This window comes from Leptopilina heterotoma, unplaced genomic scaffold (assembly GCF_015476425.1).
Source record: "Leptopilina heterotoma isolate Lh14 unplaced genomic scaffold, ASM1547642v1 Lhet_172, whole genome shotgun sequence".
NCBI lineage: Eukaryota > Metazoa > Arthropoda > Insecta > Hymenoptera > Figitidae > Leptopilina > Leptopilina heterotoma.
The window spans coordinates 27,378-49,592 of NW_025110888.1; the positions used below are offsets into that span (position 1 = coordinate 27,378).

Here is a 22,215-nt window from a genome sequence, read left to right on the forward strand (position 1 = left end):
TAAAATTTATAATTATATATTTAGATATTTGAAAAAAATACTTTCTTTTAACAATAAAAATGTTAATAAACCTTAAATTACATGTTTATTCATGTTTTACAGTACTTTTATTGTTACCTATTTGTTACCTATTTTCGAAAAAAATTGTACCTTTTCACCTTTTTTCATGATAATAGGTACTGTGATCCCTGCTACTACTCTCTTTAAATTAAAAAAATTGAAAACCAAAAGACTTATTTATTGCAACGCATTAGTTACTGCACTTGAAGCCGGCCTTAATAAAAGATTTAGACTGTTTATGGAGGATGAAGAGTGTTTATTGGCTGCAGCCTTTTATCCAAAGTTCCGTTTGATATGATTAGACAAATATGACACTAGCAAAGTTTTAAAAGTTAAAAACACCATGGAGTTAAAAATTGAAGAAATGCTTATTAAAATTAAGCATGATTTAGATGACATGGGTTAACAGTGCCAAAGTGAAGATTTTTTTAAAATTGAGTCAGGTAAATGTATGGAACGTATTGTTTAGACCTTGGACAACAGTTTTTTTGTATTTTACATTTTTCTCAATTCGCGCTGTATGAAACTAACACCATCATATTTTCATCAATAGCTTGTAAGGCATGATGGCGTAATTATTGTAACGTACAGTGGCGGATCATTTTTTGCACGAGTTTCAATTGTCTTTGCATTTTTTGTGTACTAATGCCTCATGTGCTCCAACGCAACAATTCTCGAATATGTGACACTTGCGGTCTTCTCTTATTCTAGTTGCGTTAAAACAGTCACCAGCTACTTCACATGTCCAAATTGTAACCATAACCGAAGTGAAACTTTTTTTTCTATAATGTAAAATCATCAGTTTTTTTCTCTTTTTGTTATTTTTCATCATTTCTAATAGTTTCAATAAATGATTTTAACATCTACATAATGTTTTAGTTGAATACACCAAATCCGCCACCATACCTTACAACTTTCAAAAATAAAAAAAAATCAGTCTTTTGCGCCAAGAGCTGTAAAATTTCACTGCATTTAAATTTTAACTACCGCTTTTGACAGAAATATGCTTAATAGATGTAAGCAACTGCCTGCTTTTGAGATTTTAAAAAATATTGTTTTTTAAGAGAGAGAGACGCAAAGCAAAGTGTCCGCCACCATACCTTACACTCCTCTACGTAATGTTTATGGCACAAAACTTTAGGAAATAAAAACACTTTTTTTTAAAAACAACGTTGACAATGTTTTTTATTGTATAAGACATATTATTAATAATTACCTATAACAATAACACTATTTAATAAATTATCCAAATAAATAATTCTATAAAAATATGAATGTATGTGAAACCGATTAGTTATCAACATTGTTAAATTTTCTGATTCAGTACTTTGGAAGTAGATTTTTTATAACTATTTAGATAATTAAACTGTTTACTAACATTATTTTACAAATAGGGAAAACCAAAGAGGAAAGTAACAACGCTCATATCGTTTAATAAAATAAATGGATTGAAGTAGTTCTTCATTCTTAAGCAACAATGCCCCCTACAAATTTTTTGTAGTGTGTAAAACGTTGTTACTTTTAATATGTCTAATGGTAATGTAGAGCTGAAAAATATATAAAAAATACAAAACTTCATATTTTGTTCGATTTTCAGATTTATAACATGTGCTTTCGTTTTTTGTAGCTTAATTATTTGTCATTAGATCGTATTAATGTTTAATAAAGTACTTTGAAATACTTTTGTACAGTTTTAACTTTTTATTTACATGCTTTGATTTTTTTATTGACCAGCTTATATTTTGTTTGAAAACTTTAGACTAATATAAGATATTTTTATGTTTTCAAAGTTAAATTTTTTACTTTTATATACTAAGAACTATGAAAGCGAAAAAAATTAACAAATTGTCTAAATATTTATACTTTCCTTTTAGGTGCTGTAACATTCTTTTTGGAGGTGTGGAGAAAAGTAACAAATGCAGATGTCGCTAAGAGGATTTGCTGTTAACTGACTATTTAATTTTTAATTCAACTTATATTTAAGAGGTGAAGTTTTGAGCTTTCTATTAATATATCATTAATAGAATCTTATCTCGCTAACAGTTTTAACACTACCTTCAAAAAACTGATTTTTGTTACTTTCCTCCTCCATCTCTTCTGGACGTAAAAGTTTTAAAACAATTTGCTATGTTTGTTTAACTCTTTGAAAATTTACATTTTCTTTTTCACACAAACAACTTTTCATTCACTCATAAAAGCAAAAATTTACAGATCGCGATCATATCTTTTAAGCGTATCAGGAATATTCAAATTTGTTTTTTCTTTTTGTAAGTTTTTCTGTAGAAGTCAGTGAAAAGATAAATAAAAATGACGACGTTTGTTGCGAAAAAATACGTGAGAGCTTTTGGCATCGAGCAATCCAGGGCTAAAATGAACATCAAGTAACAAAGCATAATTCCAAATTGTACCTAGAAAAGATATTAATACATTAATTGTAATTAAAATTTGTTAATAAAAATAATTCAAAAGATGAATAGCATTTAATTGTAAATTTCGTACTTTTGTAATATGTGACCTGGTCTATAAAAAGGGTCCTTACGTGCAAAAATAATCAAAATTTTCTAAATAGCAACAATAAGTATAAATAAGTGACACATGTTTGTAAGGGTTTTCGAGGACGCTGATTACGAATATAATGTTAAAATGACAATTTGACAGTCGAAAGCTGTCAACTTCTCTAAAAAGTGATCGTGTTTTATAAAAAAGAGAGTAATAAGGTTTTTGAGGTCGCTGATTACGAATATGATATCAAATTTGAATTTTAACTGTTGACAGTTGTCAAAAAAACTGTCAAATTTTCTAAGTAATAAAAAATTATCGTCTTTGTTATTTTAATTTGCATAATAACAAAAAAATCAGTTTTTTCGTATTTTCACTCTTGTTTCTTTTGACTTTAAAAATTATTTTAAAAAACTTCTAATCAACTTATGACATTTTGGTTTTCACCATCTTAAAGAGCATTTCAAACTCTATCCGAGTCAACAAAAAAGTAAAAAATTAATTTGAATTTAATTCTCTTGGTAATACCTCGACGCCGCTTGTTCATAAAGTGCTAACTTAAACATCAATGCAAAACAACCTGACTGCAATTTTCGAAATTTTTAGTTCCAAAGCTTATGAAACTTGAAATAGTGTTTTAAATGTCCGTTTTTTCAATGTTGGGCGCAACCCTAACAGCATCCGAATATTCAGGATATCCGAAATCTATTAAATCAGGAAGATAATAATAATTATTATTATTATTTAATCAGGGATGTTCTGAGACATCTTAAGGACATCCTAGTGATATTTAAATTTCCGGATGTGACTAAGACGTCAGCAGGGTATCCTTGAGTATCCTTTGCTATTGGGAAATTTTTTTAGTTGGTTTCATCTTGATTTAATTACATCTTGATTTTTTCTTCACATAAGTTTATAATTTTTAGTACTCGCATTTTTTTAGAGTTAAAGTAACATAAGTAAACTCTTGATGATCCTATATATATATATTTACTCCCTAAATTACTTCTGTGCATGTTTGCTTCTCGTCCTACTACTTTGACATGATGTTCTGCTGAGTATACTATATCTCTCATGTAAAGGAATCTCTGGGGAGACAAGCTGTGACCTGATTTCGTTCTGATATGGTTTGCTTCTTCCCATACGACTTTGATTTAAAGTTGTTCTGAATATATTACAGCTCTCATGTGAAAGGGTTTCTAGGGCAACGACCTTTAACTTGATATTGAGTTTCTGTTTGCCTAATTTGACTTGATTAAATTTTAACCTAACATTACAACCTTTTAAATAGTCATTGTTGCTAATTGTCATTCGTTGGAAGCAACATTTTTACAATTTGTCACTTTTTCGTAATATCATTTTTACGAATTGCAGATTTAGAAATTTCACAATTTTTCAAATTTTCACATTTGCAAATTGTTATTTTTACGGACTGTTTTAAATAATTAGGTTTAATTTTAACAAATTTTAATTACCAGTTGAATCCATGTCATGTATTTTTTCCACCAGATATATTTTCTGTATTTAGGTCCAAGGGCAGCAATTAAATAATAACTGTACATAACTATATGAACGATTGAATTTAAAATCCCAATTACAATTCCTTGTTCACCAGGAAGTAGTTTTAGATAACACCATGAAAACAGTGCTGTTATGGTGTGATGATAAACATGTAAAAATGATACTTGATTATCTTTCTTTCTCAAAACAAAAAATACCTGTAAAATAAAAATATTAATCAATTTTAATATTATCAATCTAGCAAGTATTTAAGATTGTCAAATATTTGGAATAAATTTGGTTTATTATTTTTCTGAAGCATCCTTAAATTTGTTTATAAAATAACCCACACGGCAGCGAGAATTTCCTGAAAATTGACAGGACATAGTACAGCGAGGTTGAAAATATTAAGTGCCAAATCATGTTTCGAGAAATTCTCAGTGCTGTGTGTCAATAAATTTCAATGGAAATTTTAATGTTTATGCATTTCAAATCCATACACGGAAAGAAGTACCTGAAATTTTACTTGGAAATTCTTAAGTTTAGGATAAAACAGAATTTTCAATAAAGTACAATATCATATACTTTTTCTTATAAAACACAGTAATGTCAAGAAAATAATGAAAATATCTCATAATTATTCATGAATGAGCAAGAAATTTTTTAGTGCTGTCTCTTAAATACTATTTAAAATGTTAGAATTCTTAAAGAATTTTATGTCCTATCCAAAAGTCAAACACTGAGTCAATGAAAGTTCCACGTGCTTCTTTTTCCATGTATATCATTATTTATTGCAAAGATAAATTTTAAGAAGTGGCTATTTCGCCTGTCAGTGAAAAAACATGGTTAGAAAAGACTGGAAATAAAAAGAAACTATTTTATTTCGACAGTCGCTTTTTTATAATATATCAAACCCAAAAGCGACCCCACTTTACAAAAAAACCATCCCACTGCCCCACTGTGGGACTTTTTGCATTTTTTTGTCAAAATCCAATATCCCTCGATAAAGTGGACCAAAATGAGTGATTCTTGGACCAAAATAAAGATAAATACAAAATAAGAAAAAATTATGGAGAAGCTGTTTTCCACTTTTCCTGGTCTAGGAAACATTCGGGAAGTTAGCAATTAAAAAAAACGACAAATTGAAGTATACAGACCAAACAAATTTGTGAAACTACAAAACTCGTTAATGGTAAGCTTTTGAGATTGTCACATTAAAATATGAATTAATCTTTAACTTTCAAAATGGCGAATACAATATGAAGGACTAAAATCTCAAAAAAATCGATATTCACAAAACTTGTTTTTCAGATGTTTTTTGGGTCGTAGAATATAAATATGTGACCTGGTTTATGAAAAGGGACCTTACGTGTCAAAAAATCATTATTATTTAGAAAAGTTGACAGTTTCTTTGACAACTGCCAACAGTTAAAATTCAAATTTAATATCATATTCGTAATCAGCGACCTCAAAAACCTTATTACTGTCTTTTTTACAAAAAACGATCACTTTTTAGAGAAGTTGACAGCTGTCAACTGTCAAATTGTCAATTTAACATCATATTCTCAATCAGCGGCCTCGAAAACCCTTACAAACATGTGTCACTTATTTATACTTATTGTTATTAGTTAGAAAACTTAGATTATTTTTTCTATGTTTGGAGAGTTTGTTATTAATTTATATAAACAATTATTTAAAAAAATTTCATTACTTGTATGTTTGTTATTTAGATACTGTGATTCACGGTGAAGAAATTAATCCTAAATTGATTAAAAAATATTAATATTCAAAAAAGTTACAAGGGTTTTTCTAAGTTAAACTTTAACTGCTGTTTTCTCGAAAACTTGTTTTCGCACGTAAGGTCCCTTTTCACTGTCCAGGTCACATATAACATTCAAATTGAGAAATTCAACATGGCGGACTAAATTCCCAAAAAATACTTGATTTTTATACTGTTTTTAGGACACTTTGGAATTTTTTCTTACTTCAATTAGTTAATACTTACATTCACACTTTACAATTAATATAAATTCTAAGTTTAAAAAAATATCTAAAAAAGCAGTAATATACCAAGTTTGGGAGAAATCCAAACACTTTTTGAATGCTTATTTCATAATATTAAATCCACAATAATGAATTTCTCAATTTGAATGTTATATTTACATTCTACGACCCAACAAACATCTAAAAACTAAGTTTGGAAAAAACCGAATATTTTTTGGGAATTTAGTCCGTCATATTGGATCCGCCATGTTGAATTTCTCATTCTGAATGTTATATTTATATTCAACGACCCAAAAAACATCTGAAAACCAAGTTTTGTAAAAATCGATTATTTTTTGAGATTTTAGTCCGCCATATTGTATTCGCCATTTTTAAAGTTAAAGTTTAATTCATACAGTGGCGCTCAATAACTTTTGCTCACCCTACAGCGATTAAACACTTTACAAGAAGTTTTGTATTTTGTTTATTATTACACCTTTATTACACCTTTATTTTGACCCCTTTAAAATAAAATTATTAAACGAGGTAATATTTTTTTTCTCGCATAATTTTGAACCTGAAAACATATAAGATGGTCAAAAATATTTAATTTTAATTTTTGAAGAGGTTAGAATTTTTTTCTTTTGACCTATTGCATATTATTGCAAATCCATGCGAGAAGTTGTTTAGAATGGTAAAATATGCATTGAAAAAAATTTCGTTGAAAAATATTAAAAACTGTAAGAGAAGATCAATTTTTAATATTCAAATCTTTAACTTTTGACGAAATTTCGAAAGCCTTAAATCTTTAATTTTTTTCCAAACTGTGTAATTTGATGCAATTATTCAAAAAATATTGTTAAAATTGACATTTAGCTCATTTTTGTGGTAAAAACCTTAAAAATCATAGTCCGAAGCTTTTATGGTATACTTTATATATACTAAAATAAATGCAAAAAGCCATGATTTTTATAGTTTTTACCATGAAAGTGAGCTAATTGTCAATTTTAACTATGTTTTTCGACTCAGAGCATCAAATTGGAAAAAATTAAAGGTTCAGGACTTCCGACATTTCGGCAAAATTTAAAGATTTGAATATTAAAAATCGATCTTCTCTTACAGGTTTTAATATTTTTCAACGAAAATTTTTTCCCATACATATTTTACCATTCTAAACAACTTCTCGCATGGATTTGCAATAATAGGCAATAATTCAAAAGAAAAAATTCTAACCTCTTCAAAAATTAAAATAAATACTTTTGACCATCTTATATGTTTTCAGGTTAAAAATTATGCAAGAAAAAAAATATTACCTCGTTTAATAATTTTATTTTAAAGGGGTCAAAATAAAGGTGGGGTCTCCCCTTAACCCTTGGCAGTCGATGACGTGTATACACGTCATGGTGCAGGTGGGCTCAAACTGTCGATGACGTGTATGGACGCAAGCAGATTTTTGGCTACAAAAACACACAGTCCACAAATTTATACTCGCGGGTTTTCGGGGTCGCTGATTACGAATCCGTTTTCAGATTTTAAAAATTCAAAATGGCGGATCTAATATGGCAGACGACATTTTCAAAAATTCATCGGATTCACTTGAAACTTGTTACTCAGGGGTTTTCGGAGTCGCTGATTACGAATCCGATATCAGATTTTGAAAATGTAAAATGGCGGATCCAATATGGCGGACATTTTTAAAAATTCATCAAATTCACTTGAAACTTGTTACTCAGGGGTTTTCGGGGTCGCTGATTACAAATCTGCTATCAGATTTTGAAAATTCAAAATGGCGGATCCAATATGGCGGACGACATTTTTACAAACTCGTCCGTTTCATTTGAAACTTGTTACTCGGCAGTTTCCGGGGTCGCTGATAACGAATCTAGCATAAGATTTATAAAATACAATGTGGCGTTTCAAATATGGCTGGAGCCATTTTAAAAATTTTTTTAGATTTACTTAAAAGTTGTTACTTGGGATTTATTTATGTCGTAGATTAAAAATGTAATATCGGTTTTGAAAATGGCGGATCCAATATACAAAAAAAATATAAAAAAACAAAATAAATAAAGGAGTGTAAAATCCGATCGCATACCTTTACGTGGTAAATCTGGGGTCATAAGTAACGTAGTATACTTAACAGGTGACTGCGGGGGAAAATTTTGTATTTATTATCGTTTCAAAAGTTTTTCGTAATCAGCAAAAAACCCTCTAGTAACGAGTTTTAAATGAATCCGATAAATTTTAGAAAATTTCATTCTCCATATTGGATCCGCTATTTTAAATTTTCAAAATCTGAAATCGGATTTGTAATCAGCGACCCCGAAAACTCCCGAGTAAAAAGTTTTAAGTGAATTCGATGAATTTTAGAAAATTTCGTCCACTATATTGGATCCGACATTTTAAATTTTTAAAATCTGAAATCGGTTTCGAAATCAGGGACCCTGAAAACCCCCGAGTAAAAAGTTTCAAGTGAATCCGATGAATTTTAGAAAATGTTGTCCGCCATATTGGAACCACCATTTTGAATTTTCAAAATCTGATATCGGATTCGTAATCAGCGACCCCGAAAACCCCTGAGTAACAAGTTTCAAGTGAATTCAGTCTATTTTTAATTTTCATGTCCGCCATATTGTATCCGCCATTTTGAATTTTCAAAATATAATATCGGATTCGTAATCAGCGACTCCGAAAATCCCTGAGTAACAAGTTTTAAGTGAATTCAGTCGATTTTTAATTTTCATGTCCTCCATTTTGAATTTTCAAAATCTGATATCGGATTCGTAATCAGCGACTTCAAATACAATAGTATGCTCGTTTGCGCAAATTTTAGTTTTTTAAAAAGTTGTCGACATTTTGAGCCCACTTAGGAGATTTTGGTCTTGACTGCGAAAGGGTTAAGGATAAAAAGCTCATGAAGGTCTCTTTTTAAAGCTTATTTTCTAAGCTTTAACACTATATAAAACAAAAATTTTAAAAATTAATTTGTTAATGTTTAAAAAATGTTATTGCAACCTAAAATTTTTCAATTTTTTTTTGTTTTTTTAAAGCGATACAGTTTTTTTTAGAAAATTATCGCATGTAAATCACACATATATCATTTTAAAGCTAGTTTTATCACTTTTAAAACGCATTTTTAAAAATTTTTTTACGATAATTTTTAAGAATAATATGATCACTTGTTTAAATAATTAGCCATTTTTTTTAATTGTTGATAACTCAAAAACGGTTCGTTTAAAAATTTTTTTTAAGAAATACGCAACTTTTACCCACCACAAGAAACAAATAAATTTATTATCGTATTTATTTAATTATTTTTAATAATTTTAACTGAGCAATCATTTAAATCACTTTTGATAATATAATTAAGTTTATTGTTTGTAAACTCATCAAAAGTTTCTCAAATAATTGCATAGTTGAAAATAATTAGATACATGAATACGATAATAAATTTATTTGTTTCTTGTAGTGAGTAAAAGTTGCAAATTTCTACGATTAAAACTTAAAAATATAAAAAATGCAAAAAAAAAATTTTTTTTAAATGGGTTAAAAAAATTTTTTCTAATAAAAATTTGGTATATTTTTTTTCTGATTCTACATGTAAAAATGAACAATTTATGTTCTTAAAAAATTTTTTTTCAACGATCTTTTTTTGAGTTATTAACAATTGAAAAAATGGCTAATTATTTAAATAAATGATCATATTATTCTTAAAAACACAGCCACACAAAAAAAAAAAGTTCTGATCTGGGGGTCTCACTATGTAGACTTTATGTTTTTTGGGTCGCTGAATCCGAATCCGAGGTCCATTTCACCCCATCAGATCAGGATTTTGACATAACCTCAAAAAACCAATATGGCGGACACATTTTTGAAAAGTTGATTGGATTCGCTTGAAATTCGTTACTCGGGGGTTTTTGGGGTCGCTGATTACGAATTTGAAGTCTGATTTCAAAAATTCAAAATGGCGGATCCACTATGGCGGACACGTTTTTGAAAAATTCATCGGATTCGCTTGAAATTCGTTACTCTGGGGTTTTTGGGGTCGCTGATTACGAATTTGAAGTCAAATTTTAAAAATTTAAAATGGCGGATCCAATATGGCTGACACAGACATATTGGATCCGCCATTTTAAATTTTGAAAAACCGACATTAGGTTCGTAATCAGCGACCCCAAAAACCCCAGAGTAACGAATTTCAAGCGAATCCAATGAATTTCTCAAAAACATGTCCGCCATATTAAATCCGCCATTTTGAATTTTTGAAATCAGACTTCAAATTCGTAATCAGCGACCCCAAAAACCCCCGAGTAACGAATTTCAAGCGAATCCGATGAACTTTTCAAAAATGTGTCCGCCATATTCGTTTTTTGAGGTTATGTCAAAATCCTGATCTGATGAGGTTAAATGGACCTCGGATTCGAATTCAGCGACCTAAAAAACATAAAGTCTACATAGTGAGACCCCCAGATCAGAACTTTTTTTTTTGTGTGGCTGTGAAATTATCGGAAAAAAATTTTTAAAATGCGTTTTAAAGGTGATAAAATTAGCTTTAAAATGATATAAGTGTGATTTACATGCAATGATTTTCTAAAAAACTGTATCGCTTTAGAAAAACCAAATAAAATGGAAAAATTTTATGTTGCAATAACATTTTTTAAACATTAACAAATTAATTTTTTTAATTTTTGTTTTACAGTACCGTCCGAAATTGTCAGTCCACCCATTTTTAAAGGAATGAAAAAAATTTGTTAACATAAAATTCATGAAAACTAAATTTTTTTTTGGTTTATATTTTAAAAGACGATCAAATTTTGAAGAGAATAAGACCTTACAGAAGTCATTTGGCCAAAATTTGTAGAAGATATTCTTAAAAATCGTCATTTTCAAAGTTTTACAAAAATTTGAATAACTTCTAAAATAATGAACGCTTTTTAATAATCTTAGGCTTATTTTAAAGGTCATTTTCTACGGAATAAGAATTACTTATAGGCATTAACCTGTAATTTTTTACTTGGAATAAGCATGCCGTCAAAGTTGGACAAAAAAATTCAAAAAATTTGAAACAATATTATTAAAAGAAAAATAATTTTTGAAATTCAAACATATTTTTTTATTAAATTTTCTTGAAGAATCTACACCATATCATGTTTTATATATGTTTTAGAATAGTTTTTAGTACAAAAAATTTATTTCAAATTTTTCTAATTTTTTTGTCCAACTTTGACGTCATGCTTATTCCAAGAAAAAAATTACAGGTTAATGCCTATAAGTAATTCTTATTCTGTAGAAAACGACCTTAAAAAAAGCCTAAGATTATTAAAAAGCGTTCATTATTTTAGAAGTTATTCAAATTTTTGTAAAACATTGAAAATGACGATTTTTTAAGAATATCTTGAAAAAATATTTGCCAAATGACTTCTGTGAGGTCTTATTCTTTTCAAAATTTTATCGTCTTTCAAAATATAAACCAAAAAAAAATTTGAGTTTTCATAACTTTTATGTTAAAAAATTTTTTTCATTCCTTCAAAAATGGGTGGACTGACAATTTTGGCCGGTACTGTATATAGTGTTAAAGCTCAGGAAATGAGCTTTAAAAAGAGACTTTTTGAGCTTTTTATCTTTAATAATAAACAAAATACAAAACTTTTCGTAAAGTGTTTAATCGCTGTAGGGTGGGCAAAAGTTACTGTGTGGCACTGTATTTTAATGTAGCAACCTCACAAAAATTTCTTATTTTGTATTTATCCGCTTTATTTTGGTCCAACGATCACTCATTTTGGTCCATTTTATCGAGAGATATTAGATTTTGACAAAAAAAATGCTAAAAGTCCCACTGTGTGCCCCTTCAACAAAAAAAGAGATGTGTACATTAGTTCTTATTTGGCGAAACTTTGGATTCTTTTAGGTCGCCGGCCAAAATTTATTTTAGAATGTGAAAAAAATGAATTATGTCGTGATACCTAAGGGCTAAAGAGATTTAAGAAATAAGAATTTTAACAAGTTTTACACTTATTTCCGCAATTAAAATTTTTTTAAAGAAAATTCATTGAGACCATGTTAAGTGAATGGCGCGTATCCCCTTATAGCATTCTGTTACGTCAATATCAAGAAAAGAACTTTCCATTTAAAATATTTTTAAAAATTTTATTGATTCAGGATTTACGAAACAATTGATGTCTTTGTTACGGAAAGAAGTTAAATCATTTTCAGCAAAATTTTTTAGATATTTTCTTTTTACATAATTTTACAGTAGGTTGCACTTAAAAATTTCTACAACCCTTTTCCCAAAGGACCACATTTTGGCATATTTGCAAAAACGTGGGGTGAGGCGGCCAACTATTTTAATAGTTAAAAAAACATAACTTAAAGTTAAAATTAATAAAACATAACAAGGTATTTGAACTTAACTTACTTTTATTTTGTTAGTAAACTTCAAAAATTTACATTTGAATAATATTATAATAATAACATTAATTAAATTCAATTTAACATTTTAAGGAAATATAAATTTGTTATTCTTAAAAAATGGTTTATAAAATTCAATGTTCAACACAAAAGACGAAAAATTTAGCGTTGGCTGCCTAACCCCACGAGTACTTTTTTAAGAAAACATTCATAAAACCCGTAATATTAAAAATATCGCAATTCTATTAACACTATCGTCTTCGGCACTAAATTCTGCATTAAAATCATTATACAAGAATTTTATTCATGTAACTCTATTAACTAAAATCACCAAAATAACTCTTAGCAAAGTTACATCCAAAAAGTCTGTTTTCATAAATGATACTGTCATTGCTAAACTGCTGCAGCAATAATGCCCATCTATTAGCAACTAAAGTAAACTACCATAAGCAGTCTACATTATCAATAGCGCACGATTTGAAAAAATTATGCGGGGATAAGAAGCAATTGGCTGCCTCACCCCGTTGGCTGCCTCGCCCCGTTCTCCTCTAATTTATGGAAATTTATGCGGTAATCTATCAACATTTTAACGATAGTTTATAAAACTATGTAAAACACAAACGAGAATTAAAAAAATTAACATCGGTAATTTATGGTAATTTATGAGATAATTTATGAAAATTTTGACGATAAATTTTTAACTAAAAAATTTAACGTTGGTAATTTATGGAAATTTATTAGGTAATTTACTTATTTGGTTTTTTTGAATTTAGTTTAATTAAATAATAATTTAACTTAATTACGCAGTTAAACGCTCTTTATTAATTGTAAGTGTAAAAGGTGTCGAAAATTAAAATTTATTATCCTGTAGGTTCGATAGGGTAGTGGTTAGAGTGTTAGGCTAGAAGTCCGTAGGTCGTAGGTTCGATTCCCCACAGTGGCAAATTTTATTTCGTTATAAGTTTGCGTTTATTCTGCGTTGTAAACATTAATTTGATTAAAAGTTAAAAGTTGGGGATTATTACATGTTTGCAAGTATAAATTAATTTTTTTATTATATTAATATTGAATTTAAATAAATTTTCCACTAGATTGGAAAATAGACGGTTTGGTCTGATTCAGGCCAGCGCCAGAAGATTTTTCTACACGGGTACTAAACCAGTACTGAACCAGTACTGCACCAGTACTAAACTAGTACTGGCTGCCAGTACTGCGCCAGTAACATCCAACCAGTACTGAAAAGCGTTATCATTTCGGTCAAATGCCAGTACTGGTTCAACCATGGCGGCCAGTACTCCGCCAGTACTGGCGCAGTACTGCGCCAGTTGTCAATTTTTGCTTGGATGTTGGATCCCATTTACACATTAACCCTTCAGTGGTACGAGTTAATATATTTACCAAATGGGCATAGCTCATTTGTTTCACATTCTAAAATGAATTCCTGCTGCGACTTAAAAATTCCAATTTTCGCAAAATAAGAACATACAAAACTAGTGGGTTTTTTTGTTGTTGGAGAGTCGCTTCTAGGTTCAGTACGTTGTAGTACCAACTCTTATTTCACCCGTTGACGGGCGAAATAATCACTTCGTAAATTCTACTCTTAGTAAAAAATTGAAACTAATCATATGACGAACATTAATGTTAATTCATGCTAATTCTGAAAGATTGAAATAAAAACTGATTAATGTATATTTATTATTATTATAGAGGCATTTCACGTCAGAAATATCACGATTTGCAAAGGGTATGCCGATTTTCGCAAAAGTTTGTGGGATTATAGTTCTATATAAGAGACTTCTTTCCCTCAAATTTTTTCAAAAAAAATTCAAAATTGTTGAAGATACGCCATTTTGAATTTTAATATTAATTTTATAAAATTTTGAATATCTCGGAATATTGTTTATGGATTTTTATGAAATTTACACATTTTTCAGGTAAAAGTATGTACTTTAAAATGCAAATAAAGTTAATAAAAAAAAAATTAATTTTTAAATAAAAAATTAAAAAAAATTTTTTAAAACAATTTTTTGTTTATTTACTCCTCTCTGAGAAAAATGTTATTAACATATTTGGATTCCTTATGAATTCACTTTTAATTTCATAAAAAAAAATTGATGGAGACTCAACTGGTTCCAGAGATATTGAATTTTTTGTAAAAAATAGTCATAGTTACAGCAGCAATGCACGACTGCGGTAACGTACTACGCGACTTGTGCAGTATGGTGCTATGGCGCGGCGACGCTTTTTTTTACAAAAAATTCAATATCTCCGGAACCAGTTGAGTCTCCATCAATTTTTTTTTATGAAATTAAAGGTGAATTCATAAGGAATCCAAATATGTTAATAACATTTTTCTCAGAGAGGAGTAAATAAACAAAAAATTGTTTAAAAAATTTTTTTAAATTTTTTTATTTAAAAATTAATTTTTTTTTATTAACTTTATTTGCATTTTAAAGTACATACTTTTACCTGAAAAATGTGTAAATTTCATAAAAATCCATAAACAATATTCCGAGATATTCAAAATTTTATAAAATTAATATTAAATTTCAAAATGGCGTATCTTCAACAATTTTGAATTTTTTTTGAAAAAATTTGGGGGAAAGAAGTCTCTTATATAGAACTATAATCCCACGAAGTTTTGCGAAAATCGGCATACCCTTTGCAAATCGTGATATTTCTGACGTGAAATGCCTCTATAGTTTTTAGTAATTTTTATTACAAAAAAAGTATTGAAAAAATTAAGATTTAAAAATGTTTAAAACAATTTGGAAATATTCCCCAGATAGTGTCTTCCTGTCAAACATATATAAAATATGTAACAATTATATCACACACAATGTCAGGTTTTATTTGTAGTGAGGTACATGTAACAAGAAAAGCTGCAGCATACGGTTGTCAGTTATCACCTCAGATTGGTAGTTAACAAAGCATTTCTTTATTTATATTCTTATGGATGTTTAGCATAGTATCGGACTTCTGTACGTTAAGTTAATGTGTTGACGAAACAGGTTTATTTTATAATCTAATACCGGACAGAACGTTGAAATTTAAAAATGAACGTGGAAAATTATCCAAAGAAAGAGTTACAGTTTTAATTGGTGCTAACATGACAGGAACGGAGAAACGCCAATTGCTTGTAATATTGGAAAGTCAAAACAAATTTTACCCGTAAAGTATGAAGGAAATAGAAAATAATGAATAACGTCCGCATTATTTACTAAAGAATTGGGAAGTTCAGATGATACATTAAGAAAAAATAGGAAAATTCTCGTTTTTGTTGATAATTGTGGATGCAAAATAGAAATTGCAATATAGAAAAAAATCTCACATTAACTTAACTGTTAATCTTTAAATTTATTAAATCTTCTGAAAGGGAGAACAAAATTTGTTTTATGGGAGAGGCTTGGAATTCAGAAAGTACAAAACATTATTGTGACTGTGATATGTAAAATATTTGTTATGCAATACTTACATAACTTATTGTTGTTTGGATAGAGATTCCATCAGAATTCCGATAAGAACTTTCAGCGGAAATCTTGTAGAAATCTGCCGGAATCCTGGAGGAAATTATCATCGGAATTTGATAGAGTCTACAGAAGACATTTTGAGGGTAATATTTCCAGATGGTTTGCAATGTTTTCATTTGATTTGATTTCATGTATTTACTTGCCCAAATCAATATTTATAAATACGCGATTATTTTCACTAGGGAGCTTATTGTTTATGTACAAGATCTTGTATAAGTTCAGACATACAAACTTATTTTTAATTTTATTGCAGAAATTGTACAAAACTGACACACGTTTAGTAGCTAAATACATATTGTACATATTCTCTTGTACAATGGATTATGTACAGGGATTATATCGATGCATGGGGGAAGAGTGTGACAATACAAATCGACGACGAAAAACTCTTTTCAAAAAAATATTAATAGTTTTCAATTATATTATATTATTTCTCTTAAATATTATTTTATTTTATTTAACATCTTATCGGAATATTTTACATAAAAGATTTTAATGTTTTTTTGTTTAAAATCTAATTAAAATTAAAAAATACAAAAAAACTATCTCACGTTAAAGAATATTTTGAAAAAGTATAAAAATCCAAATACCAACTTCTCGTCATTGTACAAACAACCTAAAAACCAAATTTTTGCTGCTTTCCTAAATAGCATTACAAATGACATGTTTTTCGTGGTTGATCTGAATTGGAACATTCTTCCCCCAAAACGACGATATACAGGGATTTTCATTGACGCAGAAAACAATAAGCAAAAAATTTCCATAATTCATTACCACACAGCACCTAAATTTTCCTAAAAATTTATTAAAAATCCAGAAAACATCCTGACATCAGGTTGACCATTTTAATAAATAATAAAGTCTGCGGAATATTTGCAGACTTTGTGCAGATTTTTTTACTTAGGGTCCCACTTCAATAAACGTTTAGCGTCAGACTTTCCTGAAAATTTATCTTGAAACTTTCCTGAACATTTAAATTACATTTTTTAAAATTAAATTACAAATTTAATTTAAATGTTCAGGAAAGTTTCACGCCAAACATTTATTGAAGGGTGACATTTAAATCTTTACAACATTTTCACTAAACTTTGCAAGTAAATACTCCAAAGTTTGCAAATAAATATTTAATCAATTTTTATGAAAGTTTCTGTGCTGTGTTGGTAGATATCTATGTAAAAGCCTCGAATAAATATTCTTAAATAAAATAATTTTTTTTATTTACAAATCTTCTTAATTGTTTTTATAGAAGGAAGATATAATAATAATAATGCTGTAAATACCGTGTCTAAGAGCTCGATTACTTTTGCAAAGAAATACCACCATGCACCGGAGGACAGCTGAAAATAACAAATTAATTCATAAGTATATTAGGTATTAATATTTACTTCTTGTGAAACAACTAAAATATCACCACTCTAGAAGTTTTTAAAAAAATCAATTTTTTTTGCTTAAATAATACTTTAGTGTCTTGAACACAATATGTTATTGGTCCTAGAGTAAAAAAAAATTTTAATTGTTTTAATTATTAATATTTCTCGGACGTAAAAGGTTGATTAATAATTACTTTGTTACATATTCATGTTTATCTCAAAGTTGTATAAATATTTTTCATCATTTAGGGGCCATTCAAGTATTACGTAAGCATATTTTTCAGGTTTTGAGACCCCCCCCCCTCCCCCATATAAGATTTTTTATATGCATTAGCGCCATTTTTTCTAATGGAAATAAGCAATAGCTAGACCCCCCTCCCCCTTAAATGCTTACGTAATACTTGAATGGTCCCTTTAGTATTTATATTTACTCTCATAGATCACTGTATTGTAAAATGGTATTGTAACCTTTTGTTCCAGGACTTAAACTTGTTTGTCCGTTTTGGTCATAAAAATAGTCGATTTTGAATATAACATTTATAACAGACATTTTGTTATTTTTAAATAAAAATTTGTTTATACTTTAATATGTATTTAATACACCCACCAAAAAAATCCTGTTTCTGTTTTCATTTTCCCAAAACAAATCATCAAAGATAGGTTTCGTTTCATGTCTCTAGAGTAGTGTTACCCCAAAGTACAAAAAAGATTACTTACTAAAGTCTGCATTTCTCTGTCTGGTTGAATTTTCTGGGTATTACAGCTATTACTGAAGATGTATCGGAAGAAATTTAAATTAAAAGCCTGTCAATTAATATTTAATTAAATGTAAAATTCATCAAATATTTTAGAGAAAATTTTTAATTCAAATTTTATTCACCGTCGATGCTAAGTAAATGCTGAAAATCACTTGAAATCCATTATAAGCAATCATAAGTTTTTTTAATTCCAAAGCAGGCCTTTTCTCCATCATCTTTGGACCAATTTTCAAGACGAAAACGAGATATATTGCCAAAATTAAGATCAATGGTCCAGGAGACCCCATAAGAAGCCAGGAATCCACCATGGGATCTTTAAGAAATAGTAACATTATTTTTCATTTAATTTGAACTTCGAAATGATATTTTAATATAAAATGAATGAAAAAAGCATATTTGTAGTTGAAAATCATTTATTTAGATTATTAAAAATCAATTATTTTTATTTTTCATATTATTTACAAGAATATTGGGTACAGTATTATCTCAGTTCTATTTTTTGTATACTGATAATAATAGCATACAAATATTTTTTAGGGATACAGTTATTTTTCTAATAAATGAAATTATTCTATACTCTTAACCATAGAAAAAGTTCACATATCAAATAAAACCAAATTGTTATTGGAAAAATGATAAATAATAAAGCTAAAGATTATAAATGAGTGAGAAAAAAATCTACGATTAAAATATAGCATATGAATTATTGTAAAGAAAGTGTCGTTATGTCAATTTAATTTTAAATATTTGAAAATTGAGGGCATTCGTAAATCATTCATATTATTTCTGAAATACAAGTCCTACTTCCTACTATAGAATTTATTACGGAATTAAAAGTGTTAATTTAATTTTTACTAAATCTGAAGGTTACTACTTTCTCAAATTCCAAAGAATTCTGATTTGCATAGTACTTTCTTAAATATACACAAATATATATGTATATACTTTTTTATGCCTCATATAAAGCGAAATTTCCTTTTCGGAATTTCATAATTATATATTTATATATTCTACTATTATTTATTATTAGAATTAAATTGACACTATGTCGATTATACTAAAACTTGTAACATATAATGTACTATGCTAATTTTGAAAATATGTTTAACAGTCTTCATACTATTTATTTATATACTCTTTTAATTTTTTATAAATTGTTTATAAAAATGTTCGCAGTTTGCAACAAATTTAAACATTATTATAAAGTGCATGATTTAACAGAATTTAAAATAATTAAAAACTAAAAATTTAAAAAAAAAGAAAAAAAAATCTTACGATATATAAACAAGCGGAACGTCACTGATTCGCTGCAAATTCAAATACCGTAATTGAAAAACATGTGACTACGATATTGGGTCAATATTGCATATATTGTTCTGCGATATTTACACAATACTTTTTGAATCTCATTTAATAAAGGAGTCATTGATTAATTTTAATTAGCAAAAATTTCATCTAGTTTTTAATAATAATTTTAGAAAAAATTTCACTAAAATATAAATAAAAAAATTATAGCTGCTAAATGAAATAGAAAAAATTATGAAGATAATATTAAAATTAAATTACATAAATAATATTGTTAATAATATTTAAGAAATTTATACTTCATATAGACCAATCGAATCGTCTTCGTACAAGAAATAAAATTCTATAACTTATTTACTTGAATTTAAAGAAAAAACAAAATTTTTAGCAAAAAAGTTGTGACTAATTTTATAAATTAATTAATTAATTTTCAATTAAATTCAAAAATTTATGTAAAATAATCAATCCATTATGATACAAAGAGCATAGTTTAATTCTATAACATCTTAAATTTTTAGGCAAAAAAAATTCTTTTTTAAAATTCTTTTTAGTATAAACAACATTTTTCTGAGCGATTTTATGAAATCCTATACATTTTCAGGTAATAATATTTTATGTAAGTACTATTTTTCATTAAATCTGTCAAAACGTATATTCAAGATATCGAATACACAGAAAGAGATTTACATTCTTCGTAAACGTTTTTTAAATTAAAAAATTTTTTTTTAATTTTTAAAATAAGAATGTTTAAAAAAATTGTTTAATATTATTTTAATTAGAAACATTAATGAAACAAAAAATTTAGTTACCTAATATATTTCATGCAAGATCCTTTTTTACTATTATTATTTTTTTAAATTATTAACAAGCTAATTAGTAATTAAATTGTAAATTAAATTTATTTTAAAAAGTAAATAACATATTTATATTAAGTCTTACTATAAATAAATAATTATTGTTTTATATAACTGTAATTTTTTTCTATTTTATATGACGATTTTATGAATATTCGATGTTAATAAGAATTAACATTTAATAATGACTTAATGGGAATAGTCTAAAAACTTACCTCTATTTTTTTCAAGTATTTCATTGTAGTTGCTGACAACTAGTCCTATTAAATTCGCCATTTGATTGTAACTGTAATATTTTAAAAATTTCAGGAAATGTAATTATATTAAAAGTTAAATATTTTTAATTTTTTTAAAAAATATGTTTTACAAATCAGATAATTATAAATTTTTTTATTTTCCAAACTTAACAATTTAAGATTCAGAAATGAAATTTGACTTAAGTGAAACTGTAATCGAAATAAAAATTCCGTTATAAAATAAAGGCACATTTAAATAACTGTCAAAACTTTAATTCATAACTAAGAGTGTAACATACTTTTGAAGATTTTTTTAAATTTAATTTTTAATTTTAAGTTTTCAATTGTAATGTATAAATTACGCACTTTTTAATTACTTTTTTTGGACACTGATGTTTAAAAAAGTACTGCTTTCATGAAAAGTAAATTATTAAAAATCATTGAATTAAAAAATCACACCCATAAACGCTTTTTAAGAGATTTCGAACTTTCATTAAGGAACTAATCAATTTTTTTGACTAAAAAGAGAAAAGAATTAAAAATTCTCTTCCAACAATTTATGTAGGTCAAGAGATGAATTCGAAGCGATATGTCTAAACGCGAACGAAAAACTGAAAGATTCGATGAAAGTCAAGTCCAAGTGGAGCTAACACGTGGTCCGATGAAGCACAGAAATCCCCACCTGAAATTCATCTTACCTCTTCTCGATTCTCTGACGCCATACTTATCTCTATATATTTGTCATATTCATATTCTCAAAAAACTTGCTTAAAATTTAACTTTTAACTAACACATTATGCACGCTTTCAAGTGATGCAGTTATTGCAATCGATATGGAAAATAACCGTTTAGAAGATATCTATTTTCAATAAAATAAATAATATATTTTATAAAATATTTTGTAAATATTAATATAATTTATATGTGACCTGGTCTATGAAAAGGGACCTTACGTTTCAAAAAATAATTTTTCACTTTTTTGTTGATTTGGATATGGTTTAAAACGCTCTTTAAGATGGTAAAAACCAAAAGTCATCATTTGTTTAAAATTAAAAACTGAACCATTTCTAGGTAGTCTGAGGTATAATGAATAAGATACTGAAATCCATTTTCAAAAAAGTTGTTACAAAAAAAATTTATATAATTTATAAGTCTTCGTTTTTAAGGGTTTTTCAAAATCATTGCCACAAAATATGGTATTGTTTAAACATCAAAAGTAAATTAAAATACCTGAAACTCGTTACTCGGATGTTTTTGGGATCGCTGATTACGAATCCGATATCAGAATTAAAAAATTCAAAATGGCGAATCAAAAATGGCGGATGTTTTTTTTAAATTTAAAGGATTCGCTTGAAATTCATTATACGGGGTTTTTTGGTGTTCCTGATTACGAATCCGATACTGTCATTTTCGTTAAAAACTGTTATTAGTTAGAAAAGTTGACAGCTGTCAATTATCAAAATTCAAATTTGACATCATATTCGTAATCAGCGACCTCAAAAACCCTATTACTGTCTTTTTTATTGAAAATTATTACTTTTTAGAGAAGTTGGCAGTTTCATTGACAGCTGTCAACTGTAAACTTGTCAATCTTACATCATATTCATAATCAACGACCTCGAAATCCCTTTTATTGTCATTTTCATTAAAAAAAGTTATTATTTAGAAAAGTTGACAGTTTCTTTGACAGCTGTCAACTGTCAAAATTCAAA

At 27.6% G+C, this 22,215-nt stretch overlaps 1 protein-coding gene across 1 annotated transcript; it reads right to left on the reverse strand.

Annotated features, from left to right (window-relative positions):
• Nucleotides 1-1,920: 1,920 nt before the first annotated feature.
• On the reverse strand, nucleotides 1,921-21,129 carry LOC122499696 (elongation of very long chain fatty acids protein AAEL008004). The gene is made up of 7 exons (XM_043608175.1): nucleotides 20,870-21,129; nucleotides 20,483-20,553; nucleotides 18,231-18,421; nucleotides 18,068-18,154; nucleotides 17,261-17,317; nucleotides 4,035-4,277; nucleotides 1,921-2,468 (listed from the first exon to the last, which is right to left on the reverse strand). The coding sequence occupies exons 2-7, from the start codon at nucleotides 20,541-20,543 to the stop codon at nucleotides 2,307-2,309; spliced, it is 801 nt and encodes a 266-aa protein (XP_043464110.1). The 5' UTR covers nucleotides 20,544-20,553; nucleotides 20,870-21,129; the 3' UTR covers nucleotides 1,921-2,306.
• Nucleotides 21,130-22,215: the final 1,086 nt, after the last annotated feature.